The 16,456-nt window shown below is 40.9% G+C and overlaps 1 protein-coding gene across 1 annotated transcript; it reads left to right on the forward strand.

Moving 5' to 3' along the window:
• Window positions 1-7,873: 7,873 nt before the first annotated feature.
• Window positions 7,874-16,342, forward strand: LOC124701656 (dentin sialophosphoprotein-like). The gene is made up of 13 exons (XM_047233752.1): window positions 7,874-8,221; window positions 9,934-10,166; window positions 10,314-10,387; window positions 10,623-10,679; window positions 10,792-11,132; window positions 11,678-11,746; window positions 11,839-11,927; window positions 12,084-14,261; window positions 14,937-15,014; window positions 15,122-15,233; window positions 15,337-15,387; window positions 15,533-15,604; window positions 15,681-16,342. Exons 1-12 carry the CDS (start codon window positions 7,889-7,891, stop codon window positions 15,581-15,583), a joined length of 3,666 nt encoding a protein of 1,221 aa, XP_047089708.1. The 5' UTR covers window positions 7,874-7,888; the 3' UTR covers window positions 15,584-15,604; window positions 15,681-16,342.
• Window positions 16,343-16,456: the final 114 nt, after the last annotated feature.

Genomic DNA, 16,456 nt, shown 5'->3' on the forward strand with positions numbered 1-16,456 from the left:
GTGGGTGTTCGAGGTAGCGGAGGAACATGATTGGCTAGACCTTATACCGGGCCTCACACCAAAGGAAGTGTGGACGGGTTGCGCCCCCGGTTGGCACCAAGGTTAAGATCTCTTATGGGTAAAGCAACACACCTCTGCGAGTGTAAAGAACCGTGACCTGTCACTCCTCGTTCCGGGATATGGAAGCTGCGAACGCGGCCGGAAAGGAGCTCCATGAAGTTCTAGTAAGCCGGTGAAGGCTGACGGACATAGTTCTTCGAATAAAAGCAACCTTTTGAAGAAAGGATTATGAAAACTTGCATTGGTATTAGACTTTACGGTCTAATGCTCGTAGCTAGTGCATTAAAAACCTCTTTCCTATAATGAACTTGTTGAGTACGCTCGTACTCATCCCACTCTTAAATCCCGTGCTTAGGTATGGAGGCATCGAAGGAGGATCTACAGTGCAACTCAAAGGCCGAGGAGTCAACAACTACTTCAAGAGACAGGACCCTATCAGAGGAATCAGATACCACATCCAACAAGGAGAAAACCTAGTTTAGCCATAGAAGGGAACTAGCTTCCTAAACCTAGCTCCTATTTAGCTAGAATCTATTCTTAGCCTCTATAGCTAGTTAAATACTCTACAAATAGAGTTCATGATAAGACTAGACTACGAGTCGTTCTTCCAGGAGTTTATTTGCGGATTTACCTCATTGTAAAGTAGGAGGTCTGTGCTGATCTTTTGTAAAGAGTCCGTGTTTGTAATTCTATAGACATGCCTTGGACCCGCATATGTTTCTGTTGTACCACTCTGAGCGATATAATACTAGTGGAACGGTGTTTCATTGGTGTTATATCAGACTTGCATACTACACCATGCAGTGGTATGCCGGGTCACCACAATCCCCAAGCTTAGATGCTTGAGTCTTTTTAAAATATGCAGGGATGAACCACGGGGGAATCCCCAAGCTTATACTTTTCACTCTTCTTGATCATATTGTATCATCCTCCTCTCTTGACCCTTGAAAACTTCCTCCACACCAAACTCAAAATAAACTCATTAGAGGGTTAGTGCATAATTGAAAATTCATATGTTCAGAGGCGACATAATCATTCTTAACACTTCTGGACATTGCACAAAGCTACCGAAAGTTAATGGAACAAAGAAATCCATCAAACATAGCAAAACGAGGCAATGCGAAATAAAGGCGAGAATCTGTCAAAACAGAACGAGTACATAAAGACGAATTTTTAAGGGGCACTTAACTTGCTCGGATGAAAATGCCCAAATTTAATGAAAGTTGCGTACATATATGAGGATCACGCACGTAAACTTACGTACAGACGGGGCGGCTCAATTTCGTGACAGCAAAAAATCTGTTTCTACGCAGTAATCCAAATCTAGTATTGACTTTACTATCAAAGACTTTACTTGGCAATGCAATAAAATAAAGATAAGAAGAGGTTTCTACAGTAGTAACAACTTCCAAGACTCAAATATAAAACAAAGTGCAGAAGTAAAATAACGGGTTGTCTCCCATAAGCGCTTTTCTTTAACGCCTTTCAGCTAGGCACAGAAAGTGTGAATCAAGTATTATCAAGAGACGAAGCATCAGCACCATAATTTGTTCTAATAATAGAATCATAAGGTAACTTCATTCTCTTTCTAGGGAAGTGTTCCATACCTTTCTTAAGAGGAAATTTATATTTAATATTACCTTCCTTCATATCAATGGTAGCACCAAAGTTCGAAGAAAAAGGTCTCCCCAATATAATGGGACAAGATGCATTGCATTCAATATCCAAGACAACAAAATCAACGGGGACAAGATTATTGTTAACCATAATACTGAACATTATCAATCTTCCCCAAAGGTTTCTTTATAGCATTATCAACAAGATTAACATCCAAATAACAATTTTTCAATGGTGGCAAGTCAAGCATATCATAGATTTTCTTAGGCATAACGGAAATACTTGCACCAAGATCACATAAAGCATTACAATCAAAATCATTTACCCTCATCTTATTAATGATGGGCTCCCAACCATCTTCTAACTTCCTAGGAATAGAAGTTTCAAGTTTTAGTTTCTCCTCTCTAGCTTTTATGAGAGCATTTGTAATATGTTTTGTAAAGGCCAAATTTATAGCACTAGCATTGGGACTTTTAACAAGTTTTTGTAAGAACTTTATAACTTCAGAGATATGAAAATCATCAAAATCTAAACCATTATGATCTACAACAATGGAATCATTGTCCCCAACATTTTGAAAAATTTCAGCAGTCTTATCACAAACGAGTTTCGAGCAGTTTTAGCGGTTTCGAGCAATTTTGCACGTTTTGCACTACGAGTAGAAATATTGCTAACACCAATTATTTTACCATTAATAGTAGGGGGTGTAGCAACATGTGAAGCATTATCATTACTAGTGGTGGTAATAGTCCAAACTTTAGCTACATTATTCTCTTTAGCAAGTTTTTCGTTTTCTTCTCTTTCCCACCTAGCATGCAATTCGGCCACCAATCTAATATTCTCATTAATTTGAACTTGGATGGCGTTTGCTGTAGTAACAATTTTATTATCATTATCCTTATTAGGCATAACTTTCAATTTTAAAAGATCAACATCAGCAGCAAGTCTATCAACCTTAGAAGCAAGAATATCAATTTTATCAAGCTTTTCTTCAACAGATTTGTTAAAAGCAGTTTGTGTACTAATAAATTCTTTAAGTATGGCTTCAAGACCAGGGGGTACACTTCTATTATTGTTGTAAGAATTCCCATAATAATTACCATAACCATTACCATTAGCAGAAGGATATGGCCTATAGTTGTTACCAGAATTATTCCTATAAGCATTGTTGTTGAAATTATTACTTTTAATGAAATTCACATCATTCTTCTTGGGCAACCAATGAAGCTAAAGGAACATTATTAGGATCAACATTAGATCTACCATTCACAAGCATAGACATAATAGCATCAATCTTATCACTCAAGGAGGAGGTTTCTTGAACGAGAATTTACCTTCTTACCTTGCGGAGCTCTTTCAGTGTGCCATTCGAGTAATTTATCATCATATCATCAAGAAGCTTTGTTGTCGCCTCCAAAGTGATGGACATAAAGGTACCTCGAGCAGCTGAATCCAATAGGTTTCGCGAAGAAAAATTCAATCCTGCATAGAAGGTTTGGATGATCATCCAAGTAGTTAGTCCATGGGTAGGGCAATTCTTCACCAAAGATTTCATTCTCTCCCATGCTTGAGCAACATGTTCATTATCTAATTGCTTAAAATTCATTATGCTACTTCTCAAAGATATAATTTGAGCGGGAGGATAATATCTACCAATAAAAGCATCTTTACATTTAGTCCAAGAATCAATACTATTTCTAGGCAAAGATAGCAACCAATCTTTAGCTCTTCCTCTTAAGGAGAAAGGAAACAATTTTAATTTTATAATGTCACCATCTACATCCTTATACTTTTGCATTTCACATAGTTCAACAAAATTATTAAGATGGGCAGCGGCATCATCGGAACTAACACCGAGAAAATTGCTCTCTCATAACAAGATTTAGTAAAACAGGTTTAATTTCAAAAAATTCTGCTGTAGTAACGGTGGAGCAATAGGTGTGCATAGGAAATCATTATTATTTGTGCTAGTGAAGTCACACAACTTAGTATTCTCAACAGTACCCATTTTAACAGTAGTAAATAAAGCAAACTAAATAAGGTAAATGCAAGTAACTAATTTTTTTGTGTTTTTAATATGGAGAACAAGACAGTAAATAAAGTAAAACTAGCAACTAATTTTTTTTGTATTTTTGATATAAAGAGCAAACAAAGCAGTAAATAAAGTAAAGTAAAGCAAGACAAAAACAAAGTAAAGAGATTGGATGTGGGAGACTCCCCTTGCGGCGTGTCTTGATCTCCCCGGCAACGACGCCGAGAAATTTAGCTTGATACGCGTAAGCACACGCCCGTTGGGAACCCCAAGTGGAAGGTGTGATGCGTACATCAGCAAGTTTCCCTCAGTAAGAAAACCAAGGTTTATCGAACCAGTAGGAGTCAAGGAACACATGAAGGTCGTTGGTGACGGAGTGTAGTGCGGCGCAACACCAGGGATTCGGCGCCAACGTGGAACACTGCACAACACAATCAAAGTACTTTGCCCCAACGTAACGATGAGGTTGTCAATCTCACCGAGCTACATGTAAACAAAGGATTATATATATAGTGTGGAAGATGATGTTTGTTTGCGAAGAACGGTAAAGAACAATTGCGGTAGATTGTATTTCGGATGTAAAGAATGGACCGGGGTCCACGGTTCACTAGTGGTGTCTCTCCCATAAGATAAATAACATGTTGGGTGAACAAATTACGAGTTGGGCAATTGAAAAATAAAGAAGGCATACCAATGCACATACATATATCATGATGAGTACTATGAGATTTAATCGGGGCATTACGACAAAGTACATAGACCGCTATCCGAGCATGCATCTATGCCTAAAAAGTCCACCTTCGGGTTATCATCTGAACCCCTTCCGGTATTAAGTTGCAAACAACGAGACAATTGCATTAAGTATGGTGTGTAATGTAATCAACACAAATATCCTTAGACAAAGCATCGATGTTTTATCCCTAGTGGCAACGGCACATCCACAACCTTAGAAGTTTACATCCTTGTCCCAGATTCAATGGAGGCATGAACCCACTATCGAGCATAAATACTCCCTCTTGGAGTTACAAGTATCAACTTGGCCAGAGCCTCTACTAGCAACGGAGAGCATGCAAGAACATAAACAACATATATGATAGATTGATAATCAACTTGACATAGTATTCAATATTCATCGGATCCCAACAAACACAACATGTTCATTACAAATAGATGATCTTGATCATGATAGGCAGCTCACAAGATCTAACATGATAGCACAATGAGGAGAAGACAACCATCTAGCCATCTGCTATGGACCCATAGTCCAGGGGTGAACTACTCACACATCGATCCGAGAGCGATCATGGTGATGAAGAGCCCTCCGGGAGATGATTCCCCTCTCCGGAAGGGTGCCGGAGGCGATCTCCGAATCCCCGAGATGGGATTGGCGGCGGCGGCGTCTGCGGAAGGTTTTCCGTATCGTGGCTCTCGGTGCGGGGGTTTCGCGACGAAGGCTTTAAGTAGGCGGAAGGGTAGGTTTAGGGGCGGCACGAGGGCCCCACACGCCGAGGCCGCGCCGCCCTGTTGTGTCGGCGCCTCGTCGCCCCACTTCGTTTCCCTTTCGGTCTTACGGAAGCTTCGTGGAAAAATAAGACCACGAGGCGTTGATTTCGTCCAATTCCGAGAATATTTCCTTTGTAGGATTTACGAAACCAAAAATAGCGAGAAAACAACAAGCGGCTCTTTGGCATCTCGTCAATAGGTTAGTGCGGAAAATGCATAATAATGACATATAATGTGTATAAAACATGTGAGTATCATCATAAAAGTAGCATGGAACATAAGAAATTATAGATACGTTTGAGACGTATCAATCGGCGACACCATGTCAAAGAACGATCAAGCACACTGTCGAAGCGGGGATGCGTTGATGAAAATCCGGCAACGCTTCCGCGATCACAAACTAGATGGGATCTAGGCGGCGGTAGAACTCCAAATGCACTTCAATAAGAAGAAGAGAAGAAGAACAACAACAACAAGAAGAAGGGAAAGAGAAGCTCCATGAAGATCTCCTGGTGGCATTGGAAATGGGAGGGTGGCGTGGCGGTAGGCGGCGACACTTGGGAGGCGGGCGGCGACGCACGACTTGTGTGCTGTGCCGCCCCTCCCCTCTCCCTCACCTGATATGGGGGGCCAACTGGCCTAGGGAGGGAGGAGTCCACCTGGTGGAATCCTCTCTCCTAAACTAAGTTGGGGGGAGTTGGATTCCATCCGGACTCCTCCCCTCCCAAACCGGTGAAGGGGGAGTCGTAGTTCGGATGGACTCCTCCCTCCTTATGCACACGACCATGGTGGGGCCCATCGGCCAAGGCACATGGTGCCCCTCAGAGACCATCCCCTTACGGACCCCTCCTACCTTCCATATGTATCCCGTACATTTATGAAACATCCCGGAATAAATCTATGTGGCATCTGCTATGTGTCATATTCTCGGCTATTTTAACTAGAAACTAATCAGAAAGAAATCTATGGTCCATACCACCCCATTTTGCAAATTTGTGTGGGTGTGTGCACATCTAGAACATGTTTGTAGGTGCGCCATGTATTTAGCTTATAAGTATAAATCATATCACCCTTCACCACCCACTCTCTGTTAAAGTGGAGTAAAGAACCTATGATACAAATAAAGAAATACATGATCATAAACTAGATATTCTGGTTGGGACATGAGTGTGCAATAAATGGTGGGTATAAATATAAGGGCATGTAAGTGGGTTAAGAAAATACCTCTACCTCATATACCATATCATGCCAACAAAAGCACCATTAACGATGGTTCTGTAGCATCTAATACGTACATAGATTAACTAAAACTATGCAACTAAAACATGAAGACATCTAGTAGAATGGAGAAACTGTACCATCTTAAGCATGAAAACAAAAATCATCTTTTTCGTTCTTTACCACATCGAGGAGTTGGGATGCTAGCCGTTGACGCTCCCTCTTGCCGACCGAGGAGGCGTTGCAGCGAGATTTCTTCTGCTTCCACGTGTGACTACCATCTACTGCATCGACAAGCTCAACACGCGGTGGCCTTGACTACCTCCGCGATCTACGTCCGGAAGGGCGGCCACTTGAGACACCTCGATCACGCTCTTTACAACCTCCGGAGAGGAGGCCTTCTTCAGAGCTTCTCGCCGGAACCCCCCTTCTCACTGCCAAGTGGTTTGTCCCCGACAAAGTCAAGGAGGTCGGCGGTGGAGGCTCAACTCCGGTGGAGAGGACCGGGGACCTGATTGCTTTTCATGTTTTTCTTTCAAGGTCCTTTATGCTATTTTCCAGGATGATTTGTTAATTTCCTTTTAAGTTCAAGGTTCTGTTTGTAAGATGTACCCCCCGTTTTTAATATAATATGTCTTTCTAGACCTCTCTCTTGTTAAAAAAGAACCATACCATTCATTCCACATGCACTAACGTGCTTGCTTTCAATTACAATTCTCATTTCAAATTACGATTTCTAATTCTCTATTATTTTTTTATTAAACACATTGGTTCGTTACGAAGAAATGTGAATATGCATACAATTTTTACATACTAAACTCTCGCAACCCATTTGTAAATATAACTATAAAAACACATATTTATGTGATAGTGTATGGGATACGAAACATCTTTTGTGACTCAACTTGTATAGTGGGATCATCCATGACCACGGATTTGCGTGCTATGAAGGTTTGGAGAATTCAGAAATATAACTTGCACAATGTTTCCAATATTGTAGAAGAATTATGTGACTACATGTTTTTTCGATAATAGAATTTTACATTGCACTTACTTAGTTACTTTTTTTAATTTTCGTTTTAAAACTTGCTACACTTCTCTTTTACACGTGTCACCTTGGCGTCGGAGTGCTGTAAACTCTCGTTCATGTGAGGGGGGTACATGACATTGTTTTCCTCGCGTAGATTTGACCGTGCGATTAGCCCAGTCAGTATAGTTATATCAATCATGCCATCAAAGTAGCTTTCTTAATGAACGAGGAGGGTCTGTATTCTGCAAACGAAACGAAAAAGGAGAGCCCACCCAAACAACAGCAAATACAAAATAAAAAAAAACCGAACCAAAAAGAAGAAAATTTACACGATTTCTGCGCCCTTCTCTTCGGCGTCTTCGCTACTCTCCGCCAGCGAGCCCCAATACAACAAACCCTCCCGCCGGCGCCGCCGCTCGCCGTGGGCGATGTACAAGCTCGGCGGCCGTGGCGGCGGGCGCGGCGGCGGCGGTAGCGGCACGAAGCGCCCTCCGGCGCCCCATGGCCGCGGCCGGGGCGCCTCCTCCTCCAAGGGCGGCGCGGCCCCGCCTCCCCGCGGTCGCGCCGCCGCCGCCTCGTCGCCGGCGGCGCGGGCAGAGGTGCGCGAGGAGTCCTTCACCCTAGAGTCTAACGGGCCGCCTGCCTTTGCGGCACTCATAAAGCTGACCCCCGACCTCATCGACGAGATCCGGCGGGCGGAGGAAGCCGGTAGCGGCGCCCGCATCATGTTCAACAACTCCAACCTCAACTCCGCGGAGGGGGTGCGCTCTCTCTCTCACCCCTCGTCGTTTAGTTCTGTTCCGTTTGAGTCGGACCAAAGTTTTAACCTAACCGATTTCGATGTTTAAGCCATTACAATTATTTTGACCTCTTTGTGTGTTCTCTTCCATTGCTGAGATTGGGGTAGGATCCTGGTTTCATTGTCTACTTTGCATTCAGATTGCTCAAATTTACTGCCGGATGCTTATGTTATAGTTTGAAACTTCGAATTGCCAGTTCCATATAATGTTAGAAACTTAGAATTGCCAGTTTCCACATAATGTTGGGTGCTAGCCTTAGGGTTTTTTCTGCTCCAATTCTTAGATGACGTCTCATCCATTGCTTGTTCCATCCTTTTAGAACGTGGTCCCGATGCTTCAGATTTGTTCAAATGTTGCCTGCTTATTATTGAGTGGCAGTTCATGTTGTAGTTTAATTTCTTAGGGCATAGTAAACTATACTACCAGTGCTGTCCGTTTTGTTTGTTGGTAGTTGATCATGACATTATGTGGTTTCCTTGTTATTGGAAATGCTCAAAATCCAATGTGTGGTTTCCTCTGGCATTTCTATGCTCAGAATATAATTTATTAGATGAAAAGATCTGTAACATTCTCATCGGAGGTTTGGGGATGACTTTCGGCACCAGCTCTCAAGTTTTTTACATGCAGTTTCGGTCCTGCTTAATTTGATATTCTTTAGCCTTTAGATACATGAGGAGAACTGCATTGTGTGTTTTCATTATTCTTTTGTATAGTCTAAGCAGCATAGTATCTGATTTAAAGTTGCTCAAATTTCACTATGCCCCCATAACATCTGCATATAATTTTCTTCAAAACAATTATGTACCTATAATTTTATTATTTCGCGTCGTTCAGTTGGTTCGTGAGTTTGTATATTCTTTGCTGCAAGCTTAAGATGTGATTGGTTTCTTATGCTGTTTAGGACTGATTAAAGATTTCCCAAATGATGATCCAAAATTAATTCATATCACACCTTACATCTAGGACTTCGATTCCAAGTTCACAATGCCTTTTTTGCATTATTTACTTGAACACCATTTTTGTAAATTTTAATTCGTAACAAGCGCATTTCTCATTTGGGACTTGTTGTTAGTGAGATTTTGGTTGGTACTGTAACTCAGTGCTGTACTTCCAAACACTATTAACAAGGTATGTAAACAAATCAACCATACAATAGTTTTCTCTAAAGAATCACATTAATGATGGATAGTCATTCATTTCAAATATAACCCGTAAAATCCAAAATGCCTCCTCCTTCACATTTTAGGAAGGGCAATACCTTTTGAAGTCTTGAAACCTTATAATGAATTGAACACAGCGGTGAGCTGGTTTTAAGAAAAGTAAATCAGGAAGTAGCTGGTATTATTAGCATCAAGACTGTTTGAATTTTACCTTTCTAGCTTAGATGTCATGTCAGTCTAGTGAAACTGAACTCTTATGTCTGGCAGTTCAGTCCAACTGAAATTCCCTGTTGAATGTTATTTGCAGTTGCACAGTCCTACATAGTGCGTTTCCTGTTGGAATGTCTCAGATATGTGGGATTGATTGTTTTGCAATGATTTCTATGTTTAGTTACTGTACTAGTTCAACCCAATGGAAATTTCCCATGTCACGCAAAATGTGTGCAACATGAGAATTACTGTTGTACATTATACTTGTTGCATTGACTTCTGAAAGTTATTTTCTTGCAATAGATTATCGATGTTGGTGGTAAAGAAATCAATTTCACATGGTCATTCGAACCTGGCGCTGGTGAGCTATGTGATGTTTATGAAGAACGTCAGAGTGGAGAGGGTGAAAATGGATTGCTTACGGAACATGGATCTATTTGGCGCAAGGTGAATGTGCCACGCGTTTTGGATGAATCGGCACAGAATGTTGTGAAAATGCGCTCAGAGGAGGCTCAGCGTGCTTCGAAATCTCGAAAGTTTGTCTGCTTTTCCCTGCTTCATAATTCTCTTTATGACCAATTAGTCATCATCCTAATGTATAGATTTCTTAAATCCCAGTTGTAGATATTGCAGATCTGTTCATTTTTTTTACTTATGCATCCTTGTATAATTGTTTATTATAGATCCATTGTGCTGGACCCCACGAATCCATCTGTTAAGATTCAGGCGAAGTCAATGACTGCTGCAGCTGTAGAAGGTTTGTACTTTAAATTGTAAGATATATGTTTTTTAATTAAATTACAAGTTCTTTATTTCTACCAGGATTTTGCATTCATGCTTCCATCGTACACATGTGTGAATGTGCTCAGTTTATTATGTGCTATGTAAATGCTGGTTTTCATTTTTTTGTCCCTGCCTGAAGTTCTTAAGAGACTTTATAGTGTCTAAAGTTTGTAAAAGATTGTATAACTTAGTGCTGTTATCTCTTCCAGGTAATATGCGGAGGATGAACTGGAACCAGAAGAAGGAACATTTCAAGAAGAACCAAGGTTTTAATCCTGTCTAATCTTTTCCTCCGTATTACATGCCCTACCAGTCTACCACTAAAAAAGCCTACATTAGCACGAAACTAACTCTTCCTTTTTCATGGGTGTACTCCAGCTGCTGTTATCCCAACCAAATCAATTTCCAAAGTAAAGCTGTCTAACAACAGTATTACGAAAGGAAGTATCTCTACTTCACCTGCGCCTTCTCCTGAGCAACGTGGATCGAGCATTCCTTCATTTGCTGCTGGGTCAGATGCAAATAATGAAGTCATAGTACCTTTTGATTCGAAGAAAGAGGAAAGTAGTAAAGTTGATAAAGCAAAACCAAATAGGATTTCTCAAGGACTGAATCGCCGTGCAAGTTCTGTTTCTACAAGTGTTGATGATAATGCAACTGATTTGCGAGTACTCTTGATATCTATACTGTCAGAAAACCCCAAAGGAATGAACTTAAAGGTATTCTGTCCCCATCCCCTCTCTGTAGTATGTGCAAATGCAAAAAAGAATCAAGAAGCTTCTAAGATGAGCTAGTATTTAGTAAATTCCTTGGTATGGGAAATATTATTTGGACACAGAATGCTTATATGCTAATCTATACATGATATTTCCGTACCCCTTGTAAAATTTAAGACCAAGTTTCAGACTTTCGGGCATATAAACTTATATGGGTGACAGTAGTTTCTATAAGACCGAGTTTTCTGTATGATTTTTTTTTTCCTTTTTGCGACCCTTAGCACAATGATGCTTGCATCAAGTGTCACTTCAGTTCATGGCTGACCTACTGATGACTGTTCCTTACCTTTGTTTTTTTTAGCTTTGTACATGATGATGTATTGGGATACCCATATCCCGTAGTTTACTTGATCCTATACTACAATGCTCCAGTTCATGATCGTACATGCCTTCATTTTGTCATTTATTTAGTTACCTAACTCACTGAGGCTACTCCACAAGAAATTACATAATGTTTCTGTGTATGACCTGTTCTGTAACTTATGCAGGCCTTGGAGAAAGCTGTTGCAGAGGCAGTTCCAAATGCATCAAAGAAAATAGAGAGTATCATTAAGAATGTGAGTTAACACATTATGCACCACCTCTTTTCTCAGTAAGAAATATTAGGAATATATTAAGATGCACACTTAACATATGTATGTTTGTCCAGGTTGCAAATTACCAAGCACCCGGGAGGTATGTGCTCAAACCGGAACTGGAGCTGGAAATCACTAAACATGATGCTTCTGGCAGTGGAAGGTATGATGCTTTTCTCCTACAAGTTCAATACATTGTTTTCTTGTTTAGCTGGGACATTGTCTTCGCGATATTCTCCCCATAGTTTTGTATTCAGTTATTCTCTGCATGTTTGCTACTTCTCCAAGCACCTCAACAGCCAATTTATAAATCTAACAGGACTATTGATGAGAATATCGAAGAAGCTGCTCCAAGCTTACAGATTGATGATCCTGATATATTTGAGAAGATTGAAATCGGGGGCTCCCCGGTTTCTGCTGCAGGAGACAAAAAGGTCAATGACAGTGATGGCAAAGCAGGTACCTCTAGTGAGAGTGGAAGTGATAGTGACAGTGACAGTGACAGTAGTGGCAGTGGAAGTGATAGTGGGAGTCAAAGCAGAAGTGCTGCAAGTGGCAGTGGGAGCAGCAGCGACAGTGATAGTGATGCTTCATCAAGCAGCAAGGAAGGATCTGATGCTTTTGTGGACATCACAAGCGATGATAACAAAGCAGATACATCAGGGAGAAAAGTAGCAGATGAACTGAAGTCGTCTTCCTCGCCAAGAGATTTGCCAACAATGGATGGTGATGATGAGCAAATCGACATTGGAACAAATCTGGATTATACTAGTACATCATCACACATTGATCTGAATAATTTTAATATCGACAGTGATGAGGCGGCATATACAGCTGCAGCAACTGAGAATATCGGTGCAAGCAAAGTAAACATGCCATCAGAAGTTCTAGGAAGCAAAAACATGGGGAGTGCTAGGTCAGATCCTAGTATAGTTGATGGAAAGTATCCTGCAAACAAAACATCTTACAGGGATAATATTTTTGATGACCCCTTAGCAGCTAATAGTGAAAACTTGCCTATTGAAGAAGCCATTCAGTTCACGAAGCAGGATGGTAGCAGAAGAAAATCAACCTCAAAGGATGGAACAAACCATGTACCGACAAGGACCTCAGAGAAAGGTGCCAAAGCCATCTTGAAAAGGGGTTCTGATAATGAGAATGCAACCACAAAGCCAGAAAGTGCCAAAAAGGCCAAGGTTGATATTGCTTATTCGGGAGCTATAGGTTCTTCATCAGAGCACAGACAAAACTTACCACCTGACAAACATGTCAATGAGAGGTTGAGCAAAGAGACAGGGAATGTTGGATTGGACACACATACTGATCTGCAGTTGCAAGATATTATTCCTTCTATGAAAGGAAGACCTCCGGCTTCTGGAAATGTGCAAAAGATAAATCAGAGCCCAAATGTTTCCATCCAGACAATGCACTCCGAGGGAACGCAAGAAAAGATTGGTAAAGCAAGTTCTAAGAAGAAAGTAGATCAGATGCAGAAACCTTCGAATAGTATGGACGGTAACCTAGGGAAAGGTTATGTACATGTTGATGACCACTATATCAATTTTAACGACTCTGATGATTCTGCTGCAAGAAAAAGGGGTAGGCATGGAGGATCTTTTGTTGATGGGAAAATGCACAAGCGTTCAAAGGATGTCAATATTGATGCAAATTCCATAAATATAGCCAAAGGTGTCAGAGGAAATGTTAACCACGATGTAGTCATGTCTCTTCCTGAATACATTGAAACTAATGGTGAGCCATCAGTTTTGCAAAGAAATAGTGTTGACAAATCACCTCAGGCAAAAAAGGTGCTCCAGAGAGAGCAGTCTGAACTCGAGTTGGGTGAACTTCGTGAGGGTTCTTTGGAAAATGACATCGAGAGGACAACGAGGCATTTTGAGAGGAATAGTTCTTCTAAGTCGCTTGATGGCAAAATGACTAATGTTGATAATTCCCAACCCAGTATGAATAACAGGAAGGTTGCTGTATCTGCTTTTCATGATCAGAAGAAACCATCACCACAAGAATTTAGTACTGGCGGAAATATGAACCAAGAAGGAATGCCACGGAAGACACCAGGATACGACTTTGATAATAGTAGGTCTCAACAAAGAGTAAATGTTTCACAGGGTCGGCAATTGCCAAGGACTGATAATCTGGATTCAGAGAACATACTTTATCCAGATAAGTTGTTAGAAAAAACAGGCAAAAGGGAAGCAGAAATTTCACAGGGTGGAGTGCTCGATCATATAGATCCAAAGAAGAAGAAACCTACTACCAAGCTTCCTCAGAATGGTACCAAGAATGGAATAGAGCCTAGAACACGGAAATCAGTTTCCCCTGCAGAAAACGGGCAAAGAAGTAGGAATAACCCTTTAATTGAGCCTGAGATAGGCAGGAAGAGAAGGGACAGTTCTTCTGATGAAGATAATTTATTTCTTTCAAAGTATGATAAAGAGGAGCCAGAACTGAAAGGTCCAATAAAAGATTTCTCACAGTAAGCGACAATATCCTCGATTTGCTTTTATGCCCTTTGAAGTATTTATGCCTGTGTATTTTTATTTGCCCACTCAGCACCAAGATTCACACTGATCTACTAGTGAAAATATTTGATCCAGTCTTATTTTTCCTCCAGTTTTCAGCTAGTAACATATATTTTAGACTAGAATGTGATTTTCTGTGCCCTCTCTCTCCGTGTCATCTCATCTCTGGCAGAGTTTTGTGTATTGAAATCCTATAGTAGTAACAATACTGCACTTAGCATAAAAATATGTTATAAGGAAGGAATTAAACTTACAGAAGTAAAACAACGTCATGTTCACTAATAGATTCAAGACACAACCGTTGCTTCGAGAGTTAGACCACATGTAGGTTAGTCATGGGATGGGTTGTATTTTAAGATCATCAAGGAGCTATCAGGGCTCGGTTCATCAAGGTATGAGCTGAAAGGCTGCGCAGCTCATTAAGGTAACTCCCTAAAATGAGTGTTCAGCTCATTGCTTTTTGAACCGGGCATGAGTCTGTTGAGCCCCTAAGGGGCTAGCCCAAGTCAGATCACTAGCTTCAAACTTTTTTTGCTAGACCTACAGATACTGTTGGTACCTATCATCGTTTTAGTCTTATGTTTTATCTGTTCATGCAGCCACCTAATTCATTATATCCTTTTTTTCAGATACCAAGATTATGTGCAGGAGTACAATGAAAAATATGAGGCCTATTCTTACTTGAACAGTCAGCTAAAGAAAACGCAGTATGTGTTACACTGAATTTTGCTTCTAAAGTTCCCCTCTGTACTCCATATTTTTCTTCGTAGGCCATCTGTAATTTTCTACTATAACTTACACACTTGTTACACAGGTCTGAATTCCTAAAGATTCAGGAGGATTTCGATGCTGCTAAAGAAAGAGATAAGGATCAGTTCTATAACATTGTTGAAAGAATAAGAGACATGTATGATGAATCGGGCACGGTATGCTTTCTTACTGCCTTTTCCATATTGATATTTTCACTCAAACTTTTTTGATTTGACAATTCTTTGTTGTTAATGCCTATTGTGGACATATGTCCTGCAGAGGCATAAATTGATGAAGAAGGTGTTCGTATTGCTTCATGAAGAGTTGCAGGTGAGTAATGTGTTCTTTTACTATCAGTATGCGTTTTGGTAGTTGATTATGCAATTTGATTTCAGTACCATCCGAGTTAACCTCCATCTGTTCTGCTTCAGTTGAGTTTATGGCATGCTGATTCTCTTAACTGTTAATTCCCCAGACTATCAAGCGAAGAATTCTAGACTTCGCAGATGCCTACTCAAATGAATAATGGGCGGCTCCCCAGAATCATGTGAGTGGTTTTTGAAATAATCTTTTCCCTAAAATGCATCAAAATATCTGACAACTGAGAGCGATCATGCATGCAGGGCATTTGCAACTGTTTCTGAGAGGCTGTCGCCCAGCATCTACTCTGAAGATGTTGGGAACCTCGGCATCATGCTTGCCTTTGTAGAAGAACTTCTCTGGGCTTGAACATTCAGCTCAAGGCTTTTATCAGTGACACAAAGCTGGGGAAGCTCACGGTACGGTTTCGTGGATTGTTCTGCTGAATTTCATAGTGATCACAGCAGCGGCAGTCGAGAGCTATACCGTGCAAAGAGAAGGCCAACACCTCCACACGATGCATATGCCCGTGGAAGCGTGAACAGGGGAAACTGAACTTACGGAAACAGCGATAATATTCAAGGCGGTTTTACAACAGCAATTTTGCAGGTAGAAGGGAACTGTTGACAGGATGGCTCCCTTGGTAGATTATTTTTCCAGCCAGATCTCTCCCCCTCCTGGCGTTTCACCATGTAAATCGGCTTTTGTATCAATGCGATCAACTCAGTTCTATTTTAACTTTGTACATATATGTGGAGACCAGTCTAGAGTAGTTTTGAGGAGGTGAGGTAATGACGGCATGTCCTCTCTCCAATCTTACGGATTGATGTAGCACAGCTGTTGGAATCTGTTGTTAAATGAGGATGAGGAGCAGTGAGCATGGCAAACATTTTGTCTTCGCCCGTTCTTCTTATACTGCTGTAAATTGCGCGTCATTACTGGTAAGCCATTGATCGTCTCGCGCAAACGCAGTTGATGATGTGGCGCTACATGAATCTTGTCATGAAGTGTTTGGTTTGCTGCCACAAAATATTTGGTG

The sequence above is a fragment of the Lolium rigidum genome, chromosome 3 (assembly GCF_022539505.1).
Source record: "Lolium rigidum isolate FL_2022 chromosome 3, APGP_CSIRO_Lrig_0.1, whole genome shotgun sequence".
In the NCBI taxonomy this organism is placed as follows: domain Eukaryota; kingdom Viridiplantae; phylum Streptophyta; class Magnoliopsida; order Poales; family Poaceae; genus Lolium; species Lolium rigidum.